Consider the following 15,231-nt stretch of genomic DNA (forward strand, 5'->3'; position numbering starts at 1 on the left):
CCCCTGGCCAGAATCGGGCGACCACCAGCGTCAGCAGCTTGGTGAAGCACCAAAGGCTGAGCTGAGACCTAATGGGAGGAATGAGAATTGGCGAGCAGAGTCCGAACCTCCGAATACATCAAGGAACGTTGAACCCTCGCGATGATGGAGACACTTGGAGGTCCAACCTGCATCAGTGGGGAGTGGAAATCCATGACCTAATCCCATACCGACTGATGGACCCATGCATTTGAAGACACTACCTGCCACCTGTCCCTGCAGTGAAACGATCTGTCTGTACGTAGTAGAGGGGAATAGGAAAGGTGGCAGGAGTTGTACACACCCGCAGGAAATCTCGCTCGTCCTCTGGCACGGTCTCCGCGACCTCTACCCGCCCTTCGAGTGTAGTGAGGTCTGGGCTGGTATGGTGGAAAAAAGGATGGGCCACGGGATCTGTGGGTCCGAAGACCAGCCGGGATAACCGTGAGCGAAACACCTTCTTTATAGAGGACTGTGCTTCATCCAGGGAAGCAAATAAATTGATGCGTTTCTGTAGCTCCTTAACGAAAGGATCCCCAAACAGTAGGTCTTATGGCCAGGGGGCCCAATTCTTTGAACCCTGGCTCCGATAGCCTAGCTTCCCTACGAAACAGAGCCGTTTACCTGCGTTCGGTGCAGATCAGCATTGCCTAGAAGGCAAATGGGGCGTAGCGTCCAATCCCGCCTGACGGCCGGGTCCAGGCTCGTACCATCCGTGTAAGCCACGTCCGTCAGGGCCAACAACCTGTACAAAGGGGCCCAGCCTATCCGGCTGTTCGTCTTGTGCCGGGCGGGGGTGACGCTCGACCCCGTACGTGGGGTCCCGAGCCGTACGATTCAAGTACGAGGCCACCAGGGGTTCAAAATCCGGGACCCCCGCCACCTCGTCCGTCAGGACGGCCAGGGGCATTCAGCCCGAAGTTACTCGCGGGCCTCCCTTTCCAGGGGTCTACGGACCCAGTAGCGCACGGATTGTGCTAAGTGGTCGGGTCGCGACCATAATGAGGACCTGGGGTGCCAGATAGAGCAAGGGTCAGACCGAGGTTCACCTATAGCATCTAGAAGGGTGTCGTCACCCGGCACCACCGCGGGGGCCCCTGTTCCCGGCGCGTCTTCATCCTCCAAGCGCCAACCTCGGCCGAACCCACGGCCTTAGTCCCCATCATCAGCTACCATTGAAGGGAGTTGATCTGTCCGCCATTCATCCAGCACGGCCTATGATAGGGGGGGAGCAAGGAGGCCTCCACCCCAGCGCCCGATAGACGGCGGCGCGAGGCCGGCGAGGTTAAGAACCTTGAACCATGACGCTTCGCCGGAGCCTTGCCCTCCGGGAGCGTGGTTTTAGGGACTTCGCCCTTCCAATAGCGCATTTGCGCACTTGCCTGCTCTCTCCCATGAGAGTCTGACTCAGCCGAGTCGTCTGCCAGGCGGGGGCCCCACTTGCACCCCTGTCCGGAGGGCCCTAGCCAGGGCTGTCTCCACAGAGGCGGACCCCGCCGCATCCATTAATGCAAACTCTGCTCCTGTGCAGAGGCCTCCATAACGTCCGTGATGTTGATACGCGTTACCTAAGGATAGAGAATGGGTAACACTAGCAGGCAGTAGGGGCAGCACCCCTACAGTTGGCAGAGGCAAGTAGTAAACGCATGTCGGCTCCACAAACAGGGGTCCCGGTAATGGAGCCGCCGGCCCAGTAGCATGCGTAATATGGCACTGACAGCACAGGCCAAATCATGGGGCACAGACAAAGCTGGCCAATCAAGGGGCACTGACAGAGCAGGCCAATCATAGGGGCACGGACGAAGCCGGCCAATATATGGGCATAGGTAGCACCGGCCCAGTGGCATATGGAGGCAAAGTGTAAATTTGTAGAGGTGACAGGCAGGCGAGTCTCGGCACAAAGGCATGTAGGGAAGCTGTACCAAGGTCAGGCCCAGGACAGTGAGAGGGAAAGCGTCACCAAGCAGGGTCCCATGCAGATGTAACGCAGAAACTGTAATTGCGTTTATTTTCGTTTAAGAGATCTGGGCATCCCAGTCAGGCACGCCGCCATGATATCCACCGGATGACCAGCTCAATCCTTAAATAGTCCAGGCAGCATGAATAGCATAAGCAGTAAGGGCACAGAACCCCTGCACAAAGAAAAACTGCAAACCGTAGTGTACCACGCAAACCTGCAATGCACTGCTACCTGCAGTGAGACAGGGGGGAAAACACGCTCCAACGAAAAACCTCAAATCACCTCTGAGAGGTATATATGTACCTAGGGGGGGGGGAATATAGACAGTACGGGACCTAAAACAGAAGGGAGACCCCAAATATATAAGGAGGTCTGCCAGAGAACCGACGTTCAGTATATAATAGCAAATGGCAATGAAGCATAGTATAGCATAGCACGTGTCACAGGCCCAGATATAGGTCATAGCCGACACTGTTAAAGGTGGAAACAAGAAAGTTGTCCGCTTATAACATATAATGTACAGCGTGTTCTGTCCTGACCACATTGCACATAACTGAGACATAGTGCCATGACTAAATATCATAAAAAAAAATTACCAGAAGTTCACAAAAAACTACAGAGCCAAAGATAGGCATTCACCCCACTACATATTCCTTAGAAGAATCAGGATGGGAGGTGAAACAAGCACCTATGGAGCTACAGTAGTGTGACACAAAGAAACATCTGAAAAGGATAGAAGGGTGTTGTTATATCCAGACATACCCAGCATCCAAACCATAATTATGAAATAATATATACAAAGATAAGTGGCTAACCGGAACATAAAAATCTATGATGGGAAAGTATGACCGAAAACCAAAAGTGTCCTTCGCCCTTAAAAGAAGGGCGCACACGCGGCAAGCACCTAGAAAGCCGCGCACCCCCAGACCCGGCCACGTGGCCACGGAGGAGAGGGCTCATGGAAGCCGCAACCCGCGGCAACAGAGAAGCTCCCAGTACCCTCCCCACGCTGCCCGAACATAGCCGGAGAGTGGGCGCGGCGTGGAGGGGGGAACCGGGGAGCAGGAAGGGGATTCCCGCTGCCGGCTTCGTCCGCCGAGCGGGAATCAGTACACGGCGATCGAGGGACCGCTGGAGTCTTTCTCCGCGGTCCCGACGGTCGGCACGGGAGGCGGTCAAAAGACCGCTTCACGGCGACCGTAAAGGAAACAGGCACACAAAAAACAGAAAGCACAAAAAACGGAAAGAAAAAACAGTCTTAAAAATAGAATTAAAAATACAAATTAAAGATACAAATTACCACTCAGCAGAATGAGAGAATAAAGAAATAATCGAACATATTGCAAAGCAAAAAGGGGTATACATATAATAAATACACAGCCACCCAGGAAAACCAGGAGGCAGTGGTACTCTGACCTGTACTGTTCTGCGGAGCAGCAAAGAAAGAGGAAATGGTGGTTTAGGAGGAGCCTTATATAGATGCCTTATGTTTTTGTCTTTGGTGTTTATCTCTCTGTTAATGTGCTGCTGTGGAGTTCTAGTAAAGAGAGACTTAAGCAAATATGAAGCCTCCTGTCATGCTATAAAATTTGAATCATCCATGCATGAAGCTTGACAATACAAGTCTGGATTTCAGCTGTCCATCAGTGTTCAGTCCATCTTTGATCTGGAACAAATTCAGGCTTATTTGAAGCCTGCAGTGCAAAATCCATACATTACATAGAGTGGATTTTTCAATCCAAATGGCCCTGTACATCATCTGAGGATTCTGCCCCATTCTGTATGGAGCCATTTGGACTTTAGTGACTAACCCTATATGTTTTTCCATTCCATTTCATATGCTGAACAATAAACCGTAGGATGACAAGATGCCACGGCTTGAAACTTTTCATTCTACACTTGACTCGATTCATCTGTATGGAAAAGCTCAGTGCCGCCATGCAGAGCGTTGTGCAGCACTGACCCAGAAAGCACCTCTAGTGGTCGCCTGAGTGACTACTACTGGAGGTGTCCATAGGGAGCAATGCAAATACTGCCTTTTCTCTGAAAAGAAATTGCTTACAGAAAAAAGCCTGCAGGGACTGATTATAGTCACCAGAACAACAAAATTAAGTCTGACCTAACTACAGAAGACACTGGCCAAGGCTTCTAATACTTATATCTCATTAACAGCCTACTAAAAATCAAAAAGGCACCCTATACATCAGGTGTGGGGAACCTTTGGCCCTCCAGATGTTGTGGACTACATCTCCCTTCATGCTTTGCTAGCTTTATGGCTGTAACAGCATTATAGGAGATGTAGTCCAAAACATCTGGTGGGCCAAAAGTTCCCCACCCTTGCTATAAGTGCTGAAAATTGGTGCCCCCTACTGTTCAGGCACCTTTAGGCAGCTGTCTACTCTGCATAATATGAAATCCCACCCTACCTAATGGATCACGGCACCCATTTCGATGAATTAGCCTGGGTGACTTTAATGGTCCTATGAAAATCCTGTAAATGAGAATTAAACGTATGGGTACAGAGAACAGCAGAAGATCACTGGCAGGGCAGAGCAGTAAATTTGTGAGAAATCTAATGAAGATGATATGTTTTTCTATGTGATTGTTAGTATCTAGAAGGTGTGAGGTATGAAAGGAGCAGGGACAAAGAAAAATAAGCCCAACAGAAGAACGTTATTAATTGTGAAAATGCAGTAGGGAGTTTGGACAGACCAAGTAGGCGAGAGTTTCATTGAAATGATGCAAGAAATCAAATCATTATATATTATATATAAGATGTGTGATTTGCAGTTTAGATAGTATTATCCCAGTTGTCTGCATATCTCTATAATTAACATGCTGTCCGGGTCTGACTTCCTGTTACAGTTCCCTGTGTTTCTGTTATTTAGATCCAATCCTCGATGATTCTTATCCTAGCAAAGTTTAACCACAATACTAGTTGACAAAATGCACAAATTATTATAAAAACTATTTAAACTTGGGCAATATTGTAACAGCAGAGCAGTGGTTGTGCTGCTCTTGCAGAGCTACAAAATACCTTTTAATTACTCAACACAAATCTCCACTACTGTCAATCCATCATATTCTCCCAGAAGATTACCTGAGGATCAACTTCAGCTAACCTCATTGACATTAACTCCAGGCTGAGTAATGCATCACCATATCATTTAATCTAGCTGGAGACGTGCAGCATGAGAGGCAACCGATGTCCTGTCCTTTGTACTCACTAGATAGCTAGCAAATACTACCATCTCACAACACCCTTGGGCTGTTGGAGGTTATTCCTGCCAGAGGGGCCTGCCCAAACTCAAAGGTGAACAGACAGCTGCTGACGGAGCTACTGTGCCACCCAACATGCAGCTGAACCTAAAATGGCAGCTATCATGGGAAATGCAATGGTTCCAATGCAGTAGTGGGCAGTGGCAAGTTCTATGCATATCTTGAATTCTATTTACAGAAAATCCACTATAGATCTGCAACTCTACAAAGCAAAATTAATTGCTTTGAATTCATCTTGCATTCTTACTTAAGTAAATAAACCTGCAAATGGTAACCCAACTCTTTTCTCTTCAGAGCAGTATCAAAATCATGTGTTTGCCTCACATGAGGCAAACTGTCTCTATTTATTGATAGATAATAATAGCAGGAAGGAAAATCAATAAGAAAAAAAACAGTATATACTGCAATACAGTTGGAAAAGAATTCTGAATAGTTTATCAATAGTTATTCACAATAGTTTATTTATTACTCACATGATAAAGTCAAAGGAAGAAGTAGCCAGAGATAATTTAAATGTAAGAGAAAATGGTGCACCTGATAAGGAAAGGGAGAGTGGGTAATATGAGTTTGGCTCTGATCAATGTGTAGATCTCCTCCCATCTATCACAATTAAATTTAAAGTAGATGTTAAAACTGAGTGTGCTCTATAGTGTGAAAAAAGGGGCGCAAAGCATTGAATATGCAAAATTTGCTCAGCTGTTGCCTTCAACTGTGGAATATAGTTCCAGTTAACAGAAAGGCACAAACTCCAAGAAAGTTTACTATTGGAAACAGTGGATACCAGGATTCAGGCCTGCGTTGAAAGTGGATGTCTCGATGTCTGGAAACTGGATGTCCCCTTAACACACCCTCTAGTATGCGTTCTGTAACCTGGTGTCTCAAAAAGAATTTGCTTTAAAAAGAAAAGGATGTTGGCCCACATCTAACTCAGGAATCAGGTGTATCGTCAAATTTAGATGATATAACTTAGTATGTCAAGGAACAGACTTATTCCAGTATGAGGACAAACCAGCAGCAGTGAAATCCCCATAGGAAAGCATTGCCAATTATTTCCTATGGGGAGGACCTAATGCGGTCACCGTGCATGCACATTAAGTCCCCCCCATCGGATGACGTTGGAGGAGGCGCAGTGCTGACCCAGTGCTGAGGGACATCAGTGCTGAAAATGGGTGAGTAAATAAAGGGTTTTTAAGACCGGGACGGAGGGGGGGGGGAACCAGAGGACACTATAGTGTTAGGAATAGTGTTACGATTTTTAACACCTCCACCTCCCTTCCCATGAGCATAAGGCAACTAAGTGCTAGTGTAGAGGCTAGTTTTAAAACAGCTTCCAAAGATGCAAATCCACCCACATTTTCATCAGTCACAAGGCCAAGAAGAGTGAATTGCAAAGTCTAAATTGTGCAGCAAGTAAATTATTAAGAGGGAGGGTGAAAGAGCATCTCACTAGTAGCAGTCTAAACTAACATCTGCAAAGACTCCACAAGCCAGTATTACTGAAGGAGGAAGCAGAACATGAAAGTACTAGATCAGGTAACAAATCCACTGGTGCTGTTTTATCTATTTAATCCAACAAGAAATCTGACTGCCACATTAGTGTCAGGAATTAATATTTTCCCTGCTTTGCAGGACAGTTGGAAACCACCCTGGTTATTTTGCCATCCCCCTAACAGAAGAAATAAACATAAGCAAAACATTTGATCTTCATATACTTGGATATTTTTTTTTCCATCTTATATATTTATGTAATTATGTTCTAAATAATTCTATAATATAAATATGAGTATAGTTTATTTAGCGCATCAACCTCCACAGTAATTTGTTTTTACATTTTATGTTAAAGAAAAAAAAAAAACGAATATACCTTTCCAAATGTTGCTGCACAGGCTGGTTCCAACTTTTCCTTTCTACAGAAGTCTAAATAGTGTGCATACAGTATACATCTCGGCAAACAAACTCCTTCGCATACAATATAGTTTTCTTCCAACCTGTAAAATGATTTAATTATCATAAGATTGCATACATTTCATTTTTTAGAAGCTGTTTATTACTTGGCATTTAGTTTTAATGACATAGAAATAATGAAGGCCAGCATTTAATATACATAAAATAAGACAGGGTTGTTCACTAAAATCGGTATGTTAGCAATAGCAGATTAAATCTAAATTGTAACATTTAGAGTAAATTGATGGAGCTGTGGCTAGAGTTGAATTGGAGAAATGTCCATAACAGTTATTTTTGCATAAATTGTGCAATTTTGATTTACTTTGCTAAAATTTTGTAAACATCAAATAAAATACATTCTACTATTTCACACCAGGATTTTGATGGATTATTGTGAAATTGTAGTTGAGCAATAAAAAAAAACAAAAAAACAAGAGTTCCGTTGGTACTCTATACCAGTGGAGGTAAAACATTTTTTAAATAAGGTTTGTCTAGAACTAAATCATTTTTATCACAACTGGTTTACTGAATTAAGTATGTATTATGTTATTTACTATGTTATTTGTAAAATTGAAATAAAAATGTTCTAACAAGGTTAAATGCACCTGATTCATCCAACACTTGCATATGCTGATTGAGCTCAATAAACCTTAAATATGATTAATTTAGTTTCACATTAAATCTTTAATTTACTATGCGGTCTCAGTAGATATGTTTCTGTGTTTGGTGGCAAAGCCATAAAATGTATAGACAACGTCACTCAAACAGGGTTATTTACTAAAGTGAGAATTCAATGCGAATTTCAAATTTAAAGCAAGAGTAGATGAACTAAAAGCATAGCTGACTTAGAGAATTTTTCCAGTTTGGCTATTTTCACCTTAAAGGAACACTATGGTGCTGAGAATAAAAACATTTCTTCTTAATACTCTGGCCCCCCTCAAAGTGGAGGGGAAAGTTACTCACCTTTTGTCTCTCGCTATGCCAGTCTCGCCACAGCTGGCCCCACCTCACTTTTGATGAACTCAGCCAATCCAATGCTTTCCCATAGGAAAGATTTGGGAGGTTATTGTGTATATCCTCATAGAGATGCATTGAATAAATGCATGTCTATGGTGAAGTTCGTGGAAGAGCGTGGAAATGCTGAACATAGGTGCTGCGTACTGAGATAGGAAGCCCCTCTAGTAGCTGCCTGACTGACTGCCACTACAGATGTTCCTAGATAGCAATGTAAACACTGCCTTTTCTCTGAAAAGGCTGCGTTTACAGTGCTCAGCCTGCAGGGTCAGGCTATAGACACCCGAACCACTAAATAAAACTCTAGTGGTTCTGGTTAATATATTGTCCATTAAAATTCAGAATTCATTCAAGTAGTGAATTTTGTTCGTGTTCAACCCACGGAAATCAATTTTTTTAACATACTCTTTTGAAACTACTAATTTGTGAAAGAAGAAAAATCTATAAGGGACTTTTATAGAACTTTGTTGTTTTTACTGAGCTGAATTATTTTTGTCATAAAATCTTGACACAATTTGAATTTTGCTCTCTAATGCTGTTTGTGACACTCAAAAGTAACAGACTGAAAAATCACAGAGAGTACCTTTCTATCTAAAACTTATCATATTTTTTATTGAACATGATTTCCTGTAATGCTGATCAATAGAGATGTCCGAATGGTTCGCCGGAGAATAGTTCCCGGTGAACATAGCTTGTTCGCGTTCGCCACAGATAGCGAACATATGCGATGTTCGGTCCGCCCCCTATTCGTCATCATTGAGTAAACTTTGACCCTGTACCTCACAGTCAGTAGACACATTCCAGCCAATCAGCAGCAGACCCTCCCTCCCAGACCCCCCCCCCACCTCCTGGACAGCATCCATTTTAGATTCATTCGGAAGCTGCATTCTTTTTTTTTTGTATTATTTTTTTTTTTTAGACAGAAGTTTGTTATATTTGAGCATGCTAGGCTGAACGTGCGTATATCATGGCTAGTTGCACTGATGGTATAAGTATATAGCAGTACATTATTGTGAAAGAAGGCTGTCATGTTTAGGGTGTAGCTTGCACGTTATCAAGTAGGTATTTATATCAGCAGCTCCACCACTAGTTATAAATCAAGTGTGAGTCGTCCCATGAGATGAAACTAGTGAATAACATAATACATGAACGGTTAAGGTAAAGGCATGTAAGGAATTACGACAATAAACTCTTTAGGAGGTGAAATAATTACATGTTTAAACGCTTGCTACTTTACGATTAGTTAATGTGCAGAGAGCAGTTCATGTGATCAAAGGCATGGTGTGGAGGATCGGCTATAGTGGGACATGCTTGGCAGGCTGCTGTTTACTGCTTGTGCTCATCCGATCCCTTCTGGGTCCCAGGTGCAGACCCTGGGAGTCCCTGATACCTGGAACAACAAAGGCAAGTCTCTGGCTGAGTGCCGGGTTCGCGGCTTGAGGTGGTGGAAGCTTGTTTTGTCGGGTGGTCGGATGTGTCCCGGTGGTGCTTCACGTCCGGTGCGGGATTGTGGTGGCTTAAGGTGGAGGCGAGTGCTTGACGTGGGGCAGGCTCTGCATTTCTGTTTGTGCCTCCGGTCCTGTCTTCGACGCCTTTTGCGTTTGTGGATTTTAATGGGGACTGCTTCCCTTAGCTGTGGTGGAGCTTGTTGGGGCTGTGGTGGAGCTTGTTGGGGCTTCCTGCTTGTTATTTGCTTCCAAAATTAATAAATAGTCTATCCAGCTTAGACTCAATATCCTGCCATGCTTTGCTGGTACCAGGAGGACACGCGGCTGCCGCCATATTGGGAGAGCCGCAGATGAGTATGTCAGCCTGGGCGGCTGTGCTCTGTGCGTCCATTATCTCCAGACAGCCTCTCAGGGGTGGACCGGGATAACCCCCACCGGTCCGGGAGGGGGGGGGGGGTAACGGAGCTCCTGCCGGGAAGTAGCTGCTCCTGGGCATCACAGGATCGGGAGATCGGCCGCCTCTCCTGCTCGGTAAGCACCAGGCCACACTTGCCACGCGGAGTTAAGTAAGACTCTGTCGAGTTGCTGACCGCTATTAAGCATGTCGGGTCGGTCAGGTAGGATCAACATTGCTGGGTCATCCCCTTCTGGGGTGAAATTCGCTTGTTGATAGCTGCTTAAAGTAAGATATTGAGGGAGCTCACACGAAGTGCGTCTTTCCTCCATGACAGCTAGGCCCCGCCCCCTGGAAGCTGCATTCTTAGTGAGAGGAGGGTCAGTGTAGCTGCTGCTGATTTAATAGGGAAATCGATAGCTAGGCTAGTGTATTCAGTGTCCATTACAGTCCATAAGGACTCATCTGATCTCTGCTGTAAGGACAGCACCCCAAAAAGCCCTTTTTAGGGCTAGAACATCAGTCTGCTTCTTTTTTTTTTCCTGTGTAATCTAATTGCAGTTGCCTGCCTGGCAACGTGTGTGTCAGGCTCACAGCGTATACTGTGCCCACTTGCCCAGTGCCACCACTCATATCTGGTGTCACAATAGCTTGCATTTAAAAAAAAAACAAACCTTTTTTGTCTGTAATATAATAGCAGTCAGTTTCCTTCACACGTGTGCGTTTCAGGGCCTGCCAGGGCACAGTGTCACACCAGTGCAACTCATATCTGGTGTAACAGTAGTGTACATTTAAAAAAAAAATACAGGGGGCTTGTTGTCACCTTTCGGGGACCATTGGTGTTGTACGTGGCTGGGTGGAGAAAGAGACCTTCAATTACATCAGTGAGATCAAGGAACGGGACATGGCTAGCTTGGTATCCAACCTTGTGCAAATGGGGAGTTTGCGGTTGTGCAAATGGACTGTTTGCGGTTGTTTGCGGTGCGTTAAACGGGGAGTTTGGTCTGTCACTGTGAAGCGGGCGTAACCCTTACACAACCTGATCGATACAACATCATACCTGATGTTTTAAAGCACGTTATTCCAAACAATTTAGGAATGTTAGTTGATTTATGCCCTTTATGGATTAACACCATACTCTGCATCAACTATGTAATTTTCCATGGGAGTTTTGCCATGGATCCCCCTCCGGCATGCCACAGTCCAGGTGTTAGTCCCCTTGAAACAACTTTTCCATCACTATTGTTTCCAGAAAGAGTCCTTGTGGGTTTTAAAATTTGCCTGCCTATTGAAGTCTATGGCGGTTCGCCCGGTTTGCCCGTTCGCTAACATTTGCAGAAGTTGTTATACGAAGAAAATGAAAAGAATTAACCTAGGGCCAAAATTTAGATATCACAAGGTAGAAGGCACAAAAAAGGAGGGTAACCCCTAAATGGTGACTATCATAGAGAATAAACAAAAAAAGAAAAAAAATGCCATTCTACCCTTGTATGATTTACTGAGAAGATTATAAGCTTAAAAAGTAACTTTTAATAAATAAATCTAAAATAAAAATATATTAAAGAAAAATAATAATATGAACAGCAGGAGTGAGTGGAGACTATACAGCGAGTAAAACTCTGTGACTACTTATACAAGCTGTAAAAGTGTATACATAATAACATTAATGCTGAAGCAATACTGTTTTTCTATAATATAACATCAGGGTATTCCCAAGTAATAGAGGTGATACTGTATTAAATATCACTAATAGCTGTAACAAGAGGGGGGAGATAAGACGACTGCTAAACCAGTGCTGTCAATAGTTACAAGATTCATGGATAAGTAAGTCCCTACATGATAGTATAACTAGCGACATGGGTTAACTCCACATACAATAATTGATAATGTCCTATGGTACTTAACCTCAGAAAGATCAAAGATAATGGTTCAGCTAAGACAGATTTCTGACAGACTGCAATTAGCCAGTTAAATATCACAAAAGCTGCCCAGATCATAGCAGCATATTGATAATAAATAAAGGTTTCTGTCAAGCAGTGAAGTGAAAAATAAGGGGTTGCTGACCTGGCTCCGTGTTTTCTGCAAGATACCTAGCAGTATATTCTAGTGTAACAACGGCTGCCTGCACTGAATGATGTTATCTTATGCTTGACCACAGTGGAGCACAAAGTAGTTGCTCACCTGTGAAGGACTGCTGACAGGCAGCAGTTAACCGGTTAAAAGTCACACAAGTAGCCTAAGTGCTAGCTTTATCTAAATAATAGGTCAAAGTGTAAAGAGAGGGTTTGCAAACAGTTTTGAACAGGTTGCCTAGGTAGTAGAAAATATACAGACAGTGGCAGAGGAAGGCGTATAGAATAAAGATTCCTGAGTCTTGTGCCTTCGAGGGCACCCCTTAATAAAATGCCTGGTCTTATCAATCTCCCCCCATAAACATAATAAAGGAAAAAGAAAGAGAAATAAAGTATGTACAGAGTACATACAATTAGTGTTAAGAGTCTCCAATATGCACTCCTGAGATGCTGGACATGAAAGAACTTGATGTCGGTAATTTAGCAATTGATAAGCAGAGAGTTAGGTGCCGACACCAATAATGTGTCAGTATGTGTCCAGAGCCCCTGACGTGCACGTTTCGCCAGTGAAGCTCATCAGAGGGGCTCATGCGGAAGTTCGCGTTCGCCGTTTGCGAACGGAAAATGTTATGTTCGCGACATCTCTACTGATCAACTTAAGCTATTTACTTTTTATACTAACTATACAGTGAGTTTTACTGAGTTTACTTTTAGGTGAGTTACATATCTGTATATGCTTTCATTGTGAGGTACTGACTAAATAAAATATATAAAGTATGTACACCGAAATCAGGTAGATGCATTAAGAATTAAAATAAGGGTTTCTTGTTGTGCCAGTTTGAAATTAATAGTAGACACACTATACATCCACCTAACTATAATGCAAACATAACAAAATTTCCGTTGAAAAAGTGTCTATATAGACATGAACCGCATTCAGGATCACTCTAGAATCTTAGTGAATCTTAGCGTGTTTTGCTACCACCCCTTCTATTAAGTCTTGGAAATGTTATTTTTGCAATATACTCTGGTGGATTTATGTTGTATCTGCACTATTTCTACTAAACTGGCACATCAAGGAACACTTATTTTATTTATTAATGCATCTACCTGAGTGTGGTGTACATACTTTATATCTTCTTTTTCATGGATTTCAGGAATTGAAAAACCAGCACAAGAAATTTGACTAAACGTGAGAGTTAGTATACTGAAGTGCCATGTGGACATAAAGTCCAGAGGACACAATAAAGTCTCTGCAGGTTTGTATGACAATATATAAAAATACAATCGATACAATTATGTCCACATGACACTTCAGTATACTAGTTTGCAATTTTTAGGGTTACCCCCTTCAAAGTTCCCTTGACACACTATAGGTCTCACCTATGGGACATCATTTTCTTCTTTGTTTTAAATGTGAGCGTTTTCAAAGAACGTGGATACTTATGTATAAATAGATCATTTAGAAAGTTACATCTTCCTGATACATTGTCAAGACTGGGGCATCAGTGTAGCCTTAGAACATCTTTCGATTACTGATTAAACAGCACGTTGCTTTAGAACATCATTATTTAGGCTAAAATAAATTTGCAAAAATATATAGTTACAGTTACACAGCTCTGCTGTTTAAATCCAAATTTGACACAGTTATTCACTAAAGTGGGAATGCAAAGATATCAAATGTCAAATTTAAGGTGAAAGTAGATGAATTGGAAGTGCAGCTGAATATGTAAATCTTTCGGTTTCAGCTATTGTGATCTTAAATTTGAAATTCGCTCTGAAATCACTTTGAGTTCTCAAAGTGAAATTCATTTTGAATTCTCACTTTAGTACAATATGTTAATTCACAAGTAAACACAACTCACTATTTAGTAGATAAACCCATTAATTTAGCATTTACATGAATTGCTCTAATAACAAACAGTAAAAGTCTTACTACACACAATTTTTTCAATCATGTATTGTACTCCATACATAAGAAAATCTTGCTATTTGAATTTGCAGTCTCCTCCCAAGACCAACATACATTTACTTACCATTGTAAAGTAAGCTGTGTTTGTTTTTTTTTATCCTTAATGATCTGTGTGATAGATTTCTTCTGGGAAGTCTTGTCAGATAAAGCTGCATTTTTACTGTAAATAATATCTAACTCCTCATCTTCTGATGAAAAGGTTTCGGTGGAGAGGTGAATCTCTGACAGTTAAATAGTAAGAAAAAAAGCATATTACTAATTATCCGAAAAATATAGACCAAATTACAAGTTATTCTTGCTTTTATTAATATGTTTTGTACTTGCATTTTAGTTATTTAAATGAAAAAAGAACACATTTCATTTTCATGTCTTTAATGAGAATTTAATGTTACAAATATGGGTGGGGTTTGCATAATGTTATTATTGCTCATGTATGATAAAGCACATGTGATAAGGTTCATTATTTGAAATAATAATGATACAGATTGTGCCATACTAACCTGTTTTTATCCCAAGGCCTGCTGATGTGTCTTCATCTTCTGGTGTTAACATTATAGCATCTGGTGCTTCCATACAGAGTTCTTCTTGTGAATATGAAAGCAAATCCTTTCCTACTACTGTTCCATAACAATCCTCCATCCGTGAGGATAATCGTTGGCAAGATTCTACATTTTCGAATGGACAATCTCCTTCTTGTGTCTCCGAAAACCTCTCAATTGGCATTTTTTTTTTTTTTAGATGAAAACTCCCAAATGACCATCAAAGATATAAAGTCCAGGATCTGCTGACAAGTTTATTCCAAAGGTTGTTTAAAGACCATCCCAAATTTATAATATGAACGACCCTGTATAAAATAAATGGTGGAATAAAATAAAATGCTGGTGTTAGTTCATGTTAGTTGGCCACAAAAGAATTTGAAAATTAATTCCAGTAAAATTTAGAATAAGATATGAAGAAAATGTAAGGTTCTTCTGGACAATGACAGGACTTTCTGGTCTTACAATTCCATTCTAAGTGGTTTGACATCATTTGGTATTTTAAAGAAAGTCACTAAACACGCCCTTTTGTTGGCATAGATCATCTATCAAATGAAAGGCAGTTGGTCGTCAGTATGCTGGTGTCTAGTATCC

General features: G+C 42.3%; 1 protein-coding gene across 1 annotated transcript in view; it reads right to left on the bottom strand.

The window, feature by feature from the left end:
- RFX6 (regulatory factor X6) overlaps positions 1-14,824 on the bottom strand; it is a 113,085-nt gene extending 98,261 nt beyond the window's left edge. The window contains exons 1-3 of the mRNA XM_063441271.1: positions 14,602-14,824; positions 14,166-14,322; positions 7,122-7,245 (exon numbers count right to left, since the gene is read on the bottom strand). Coding sequence (XP_063297341.1) covers positions 7,122-7,245; positions 14,166-14,322; positions 14,602-14,824 — 504 coding nt within the window. The remainder of the gene's footprint in view (positions 1-7,121; positions 7,246-14,165; positions 14,323-14,601) is intronic.
- Positions 14,825-15,231: the final 407 nt, after the last annotated feature.

Source organism: Pelobates fuscus, chromosome 2 (genome assembly GCF_036172605.1).
Source record: "Pelobates fuscus isolate aPelFus1 chromosome 2, aPelFus1.pri, whole genome shotgun sequence".
Lineage (NCBI taxonomy): Eukaryota > Metazoa > Chordata > Amphibia > Anura > Pelobatidae > Pelobates > Pelobates fuscus.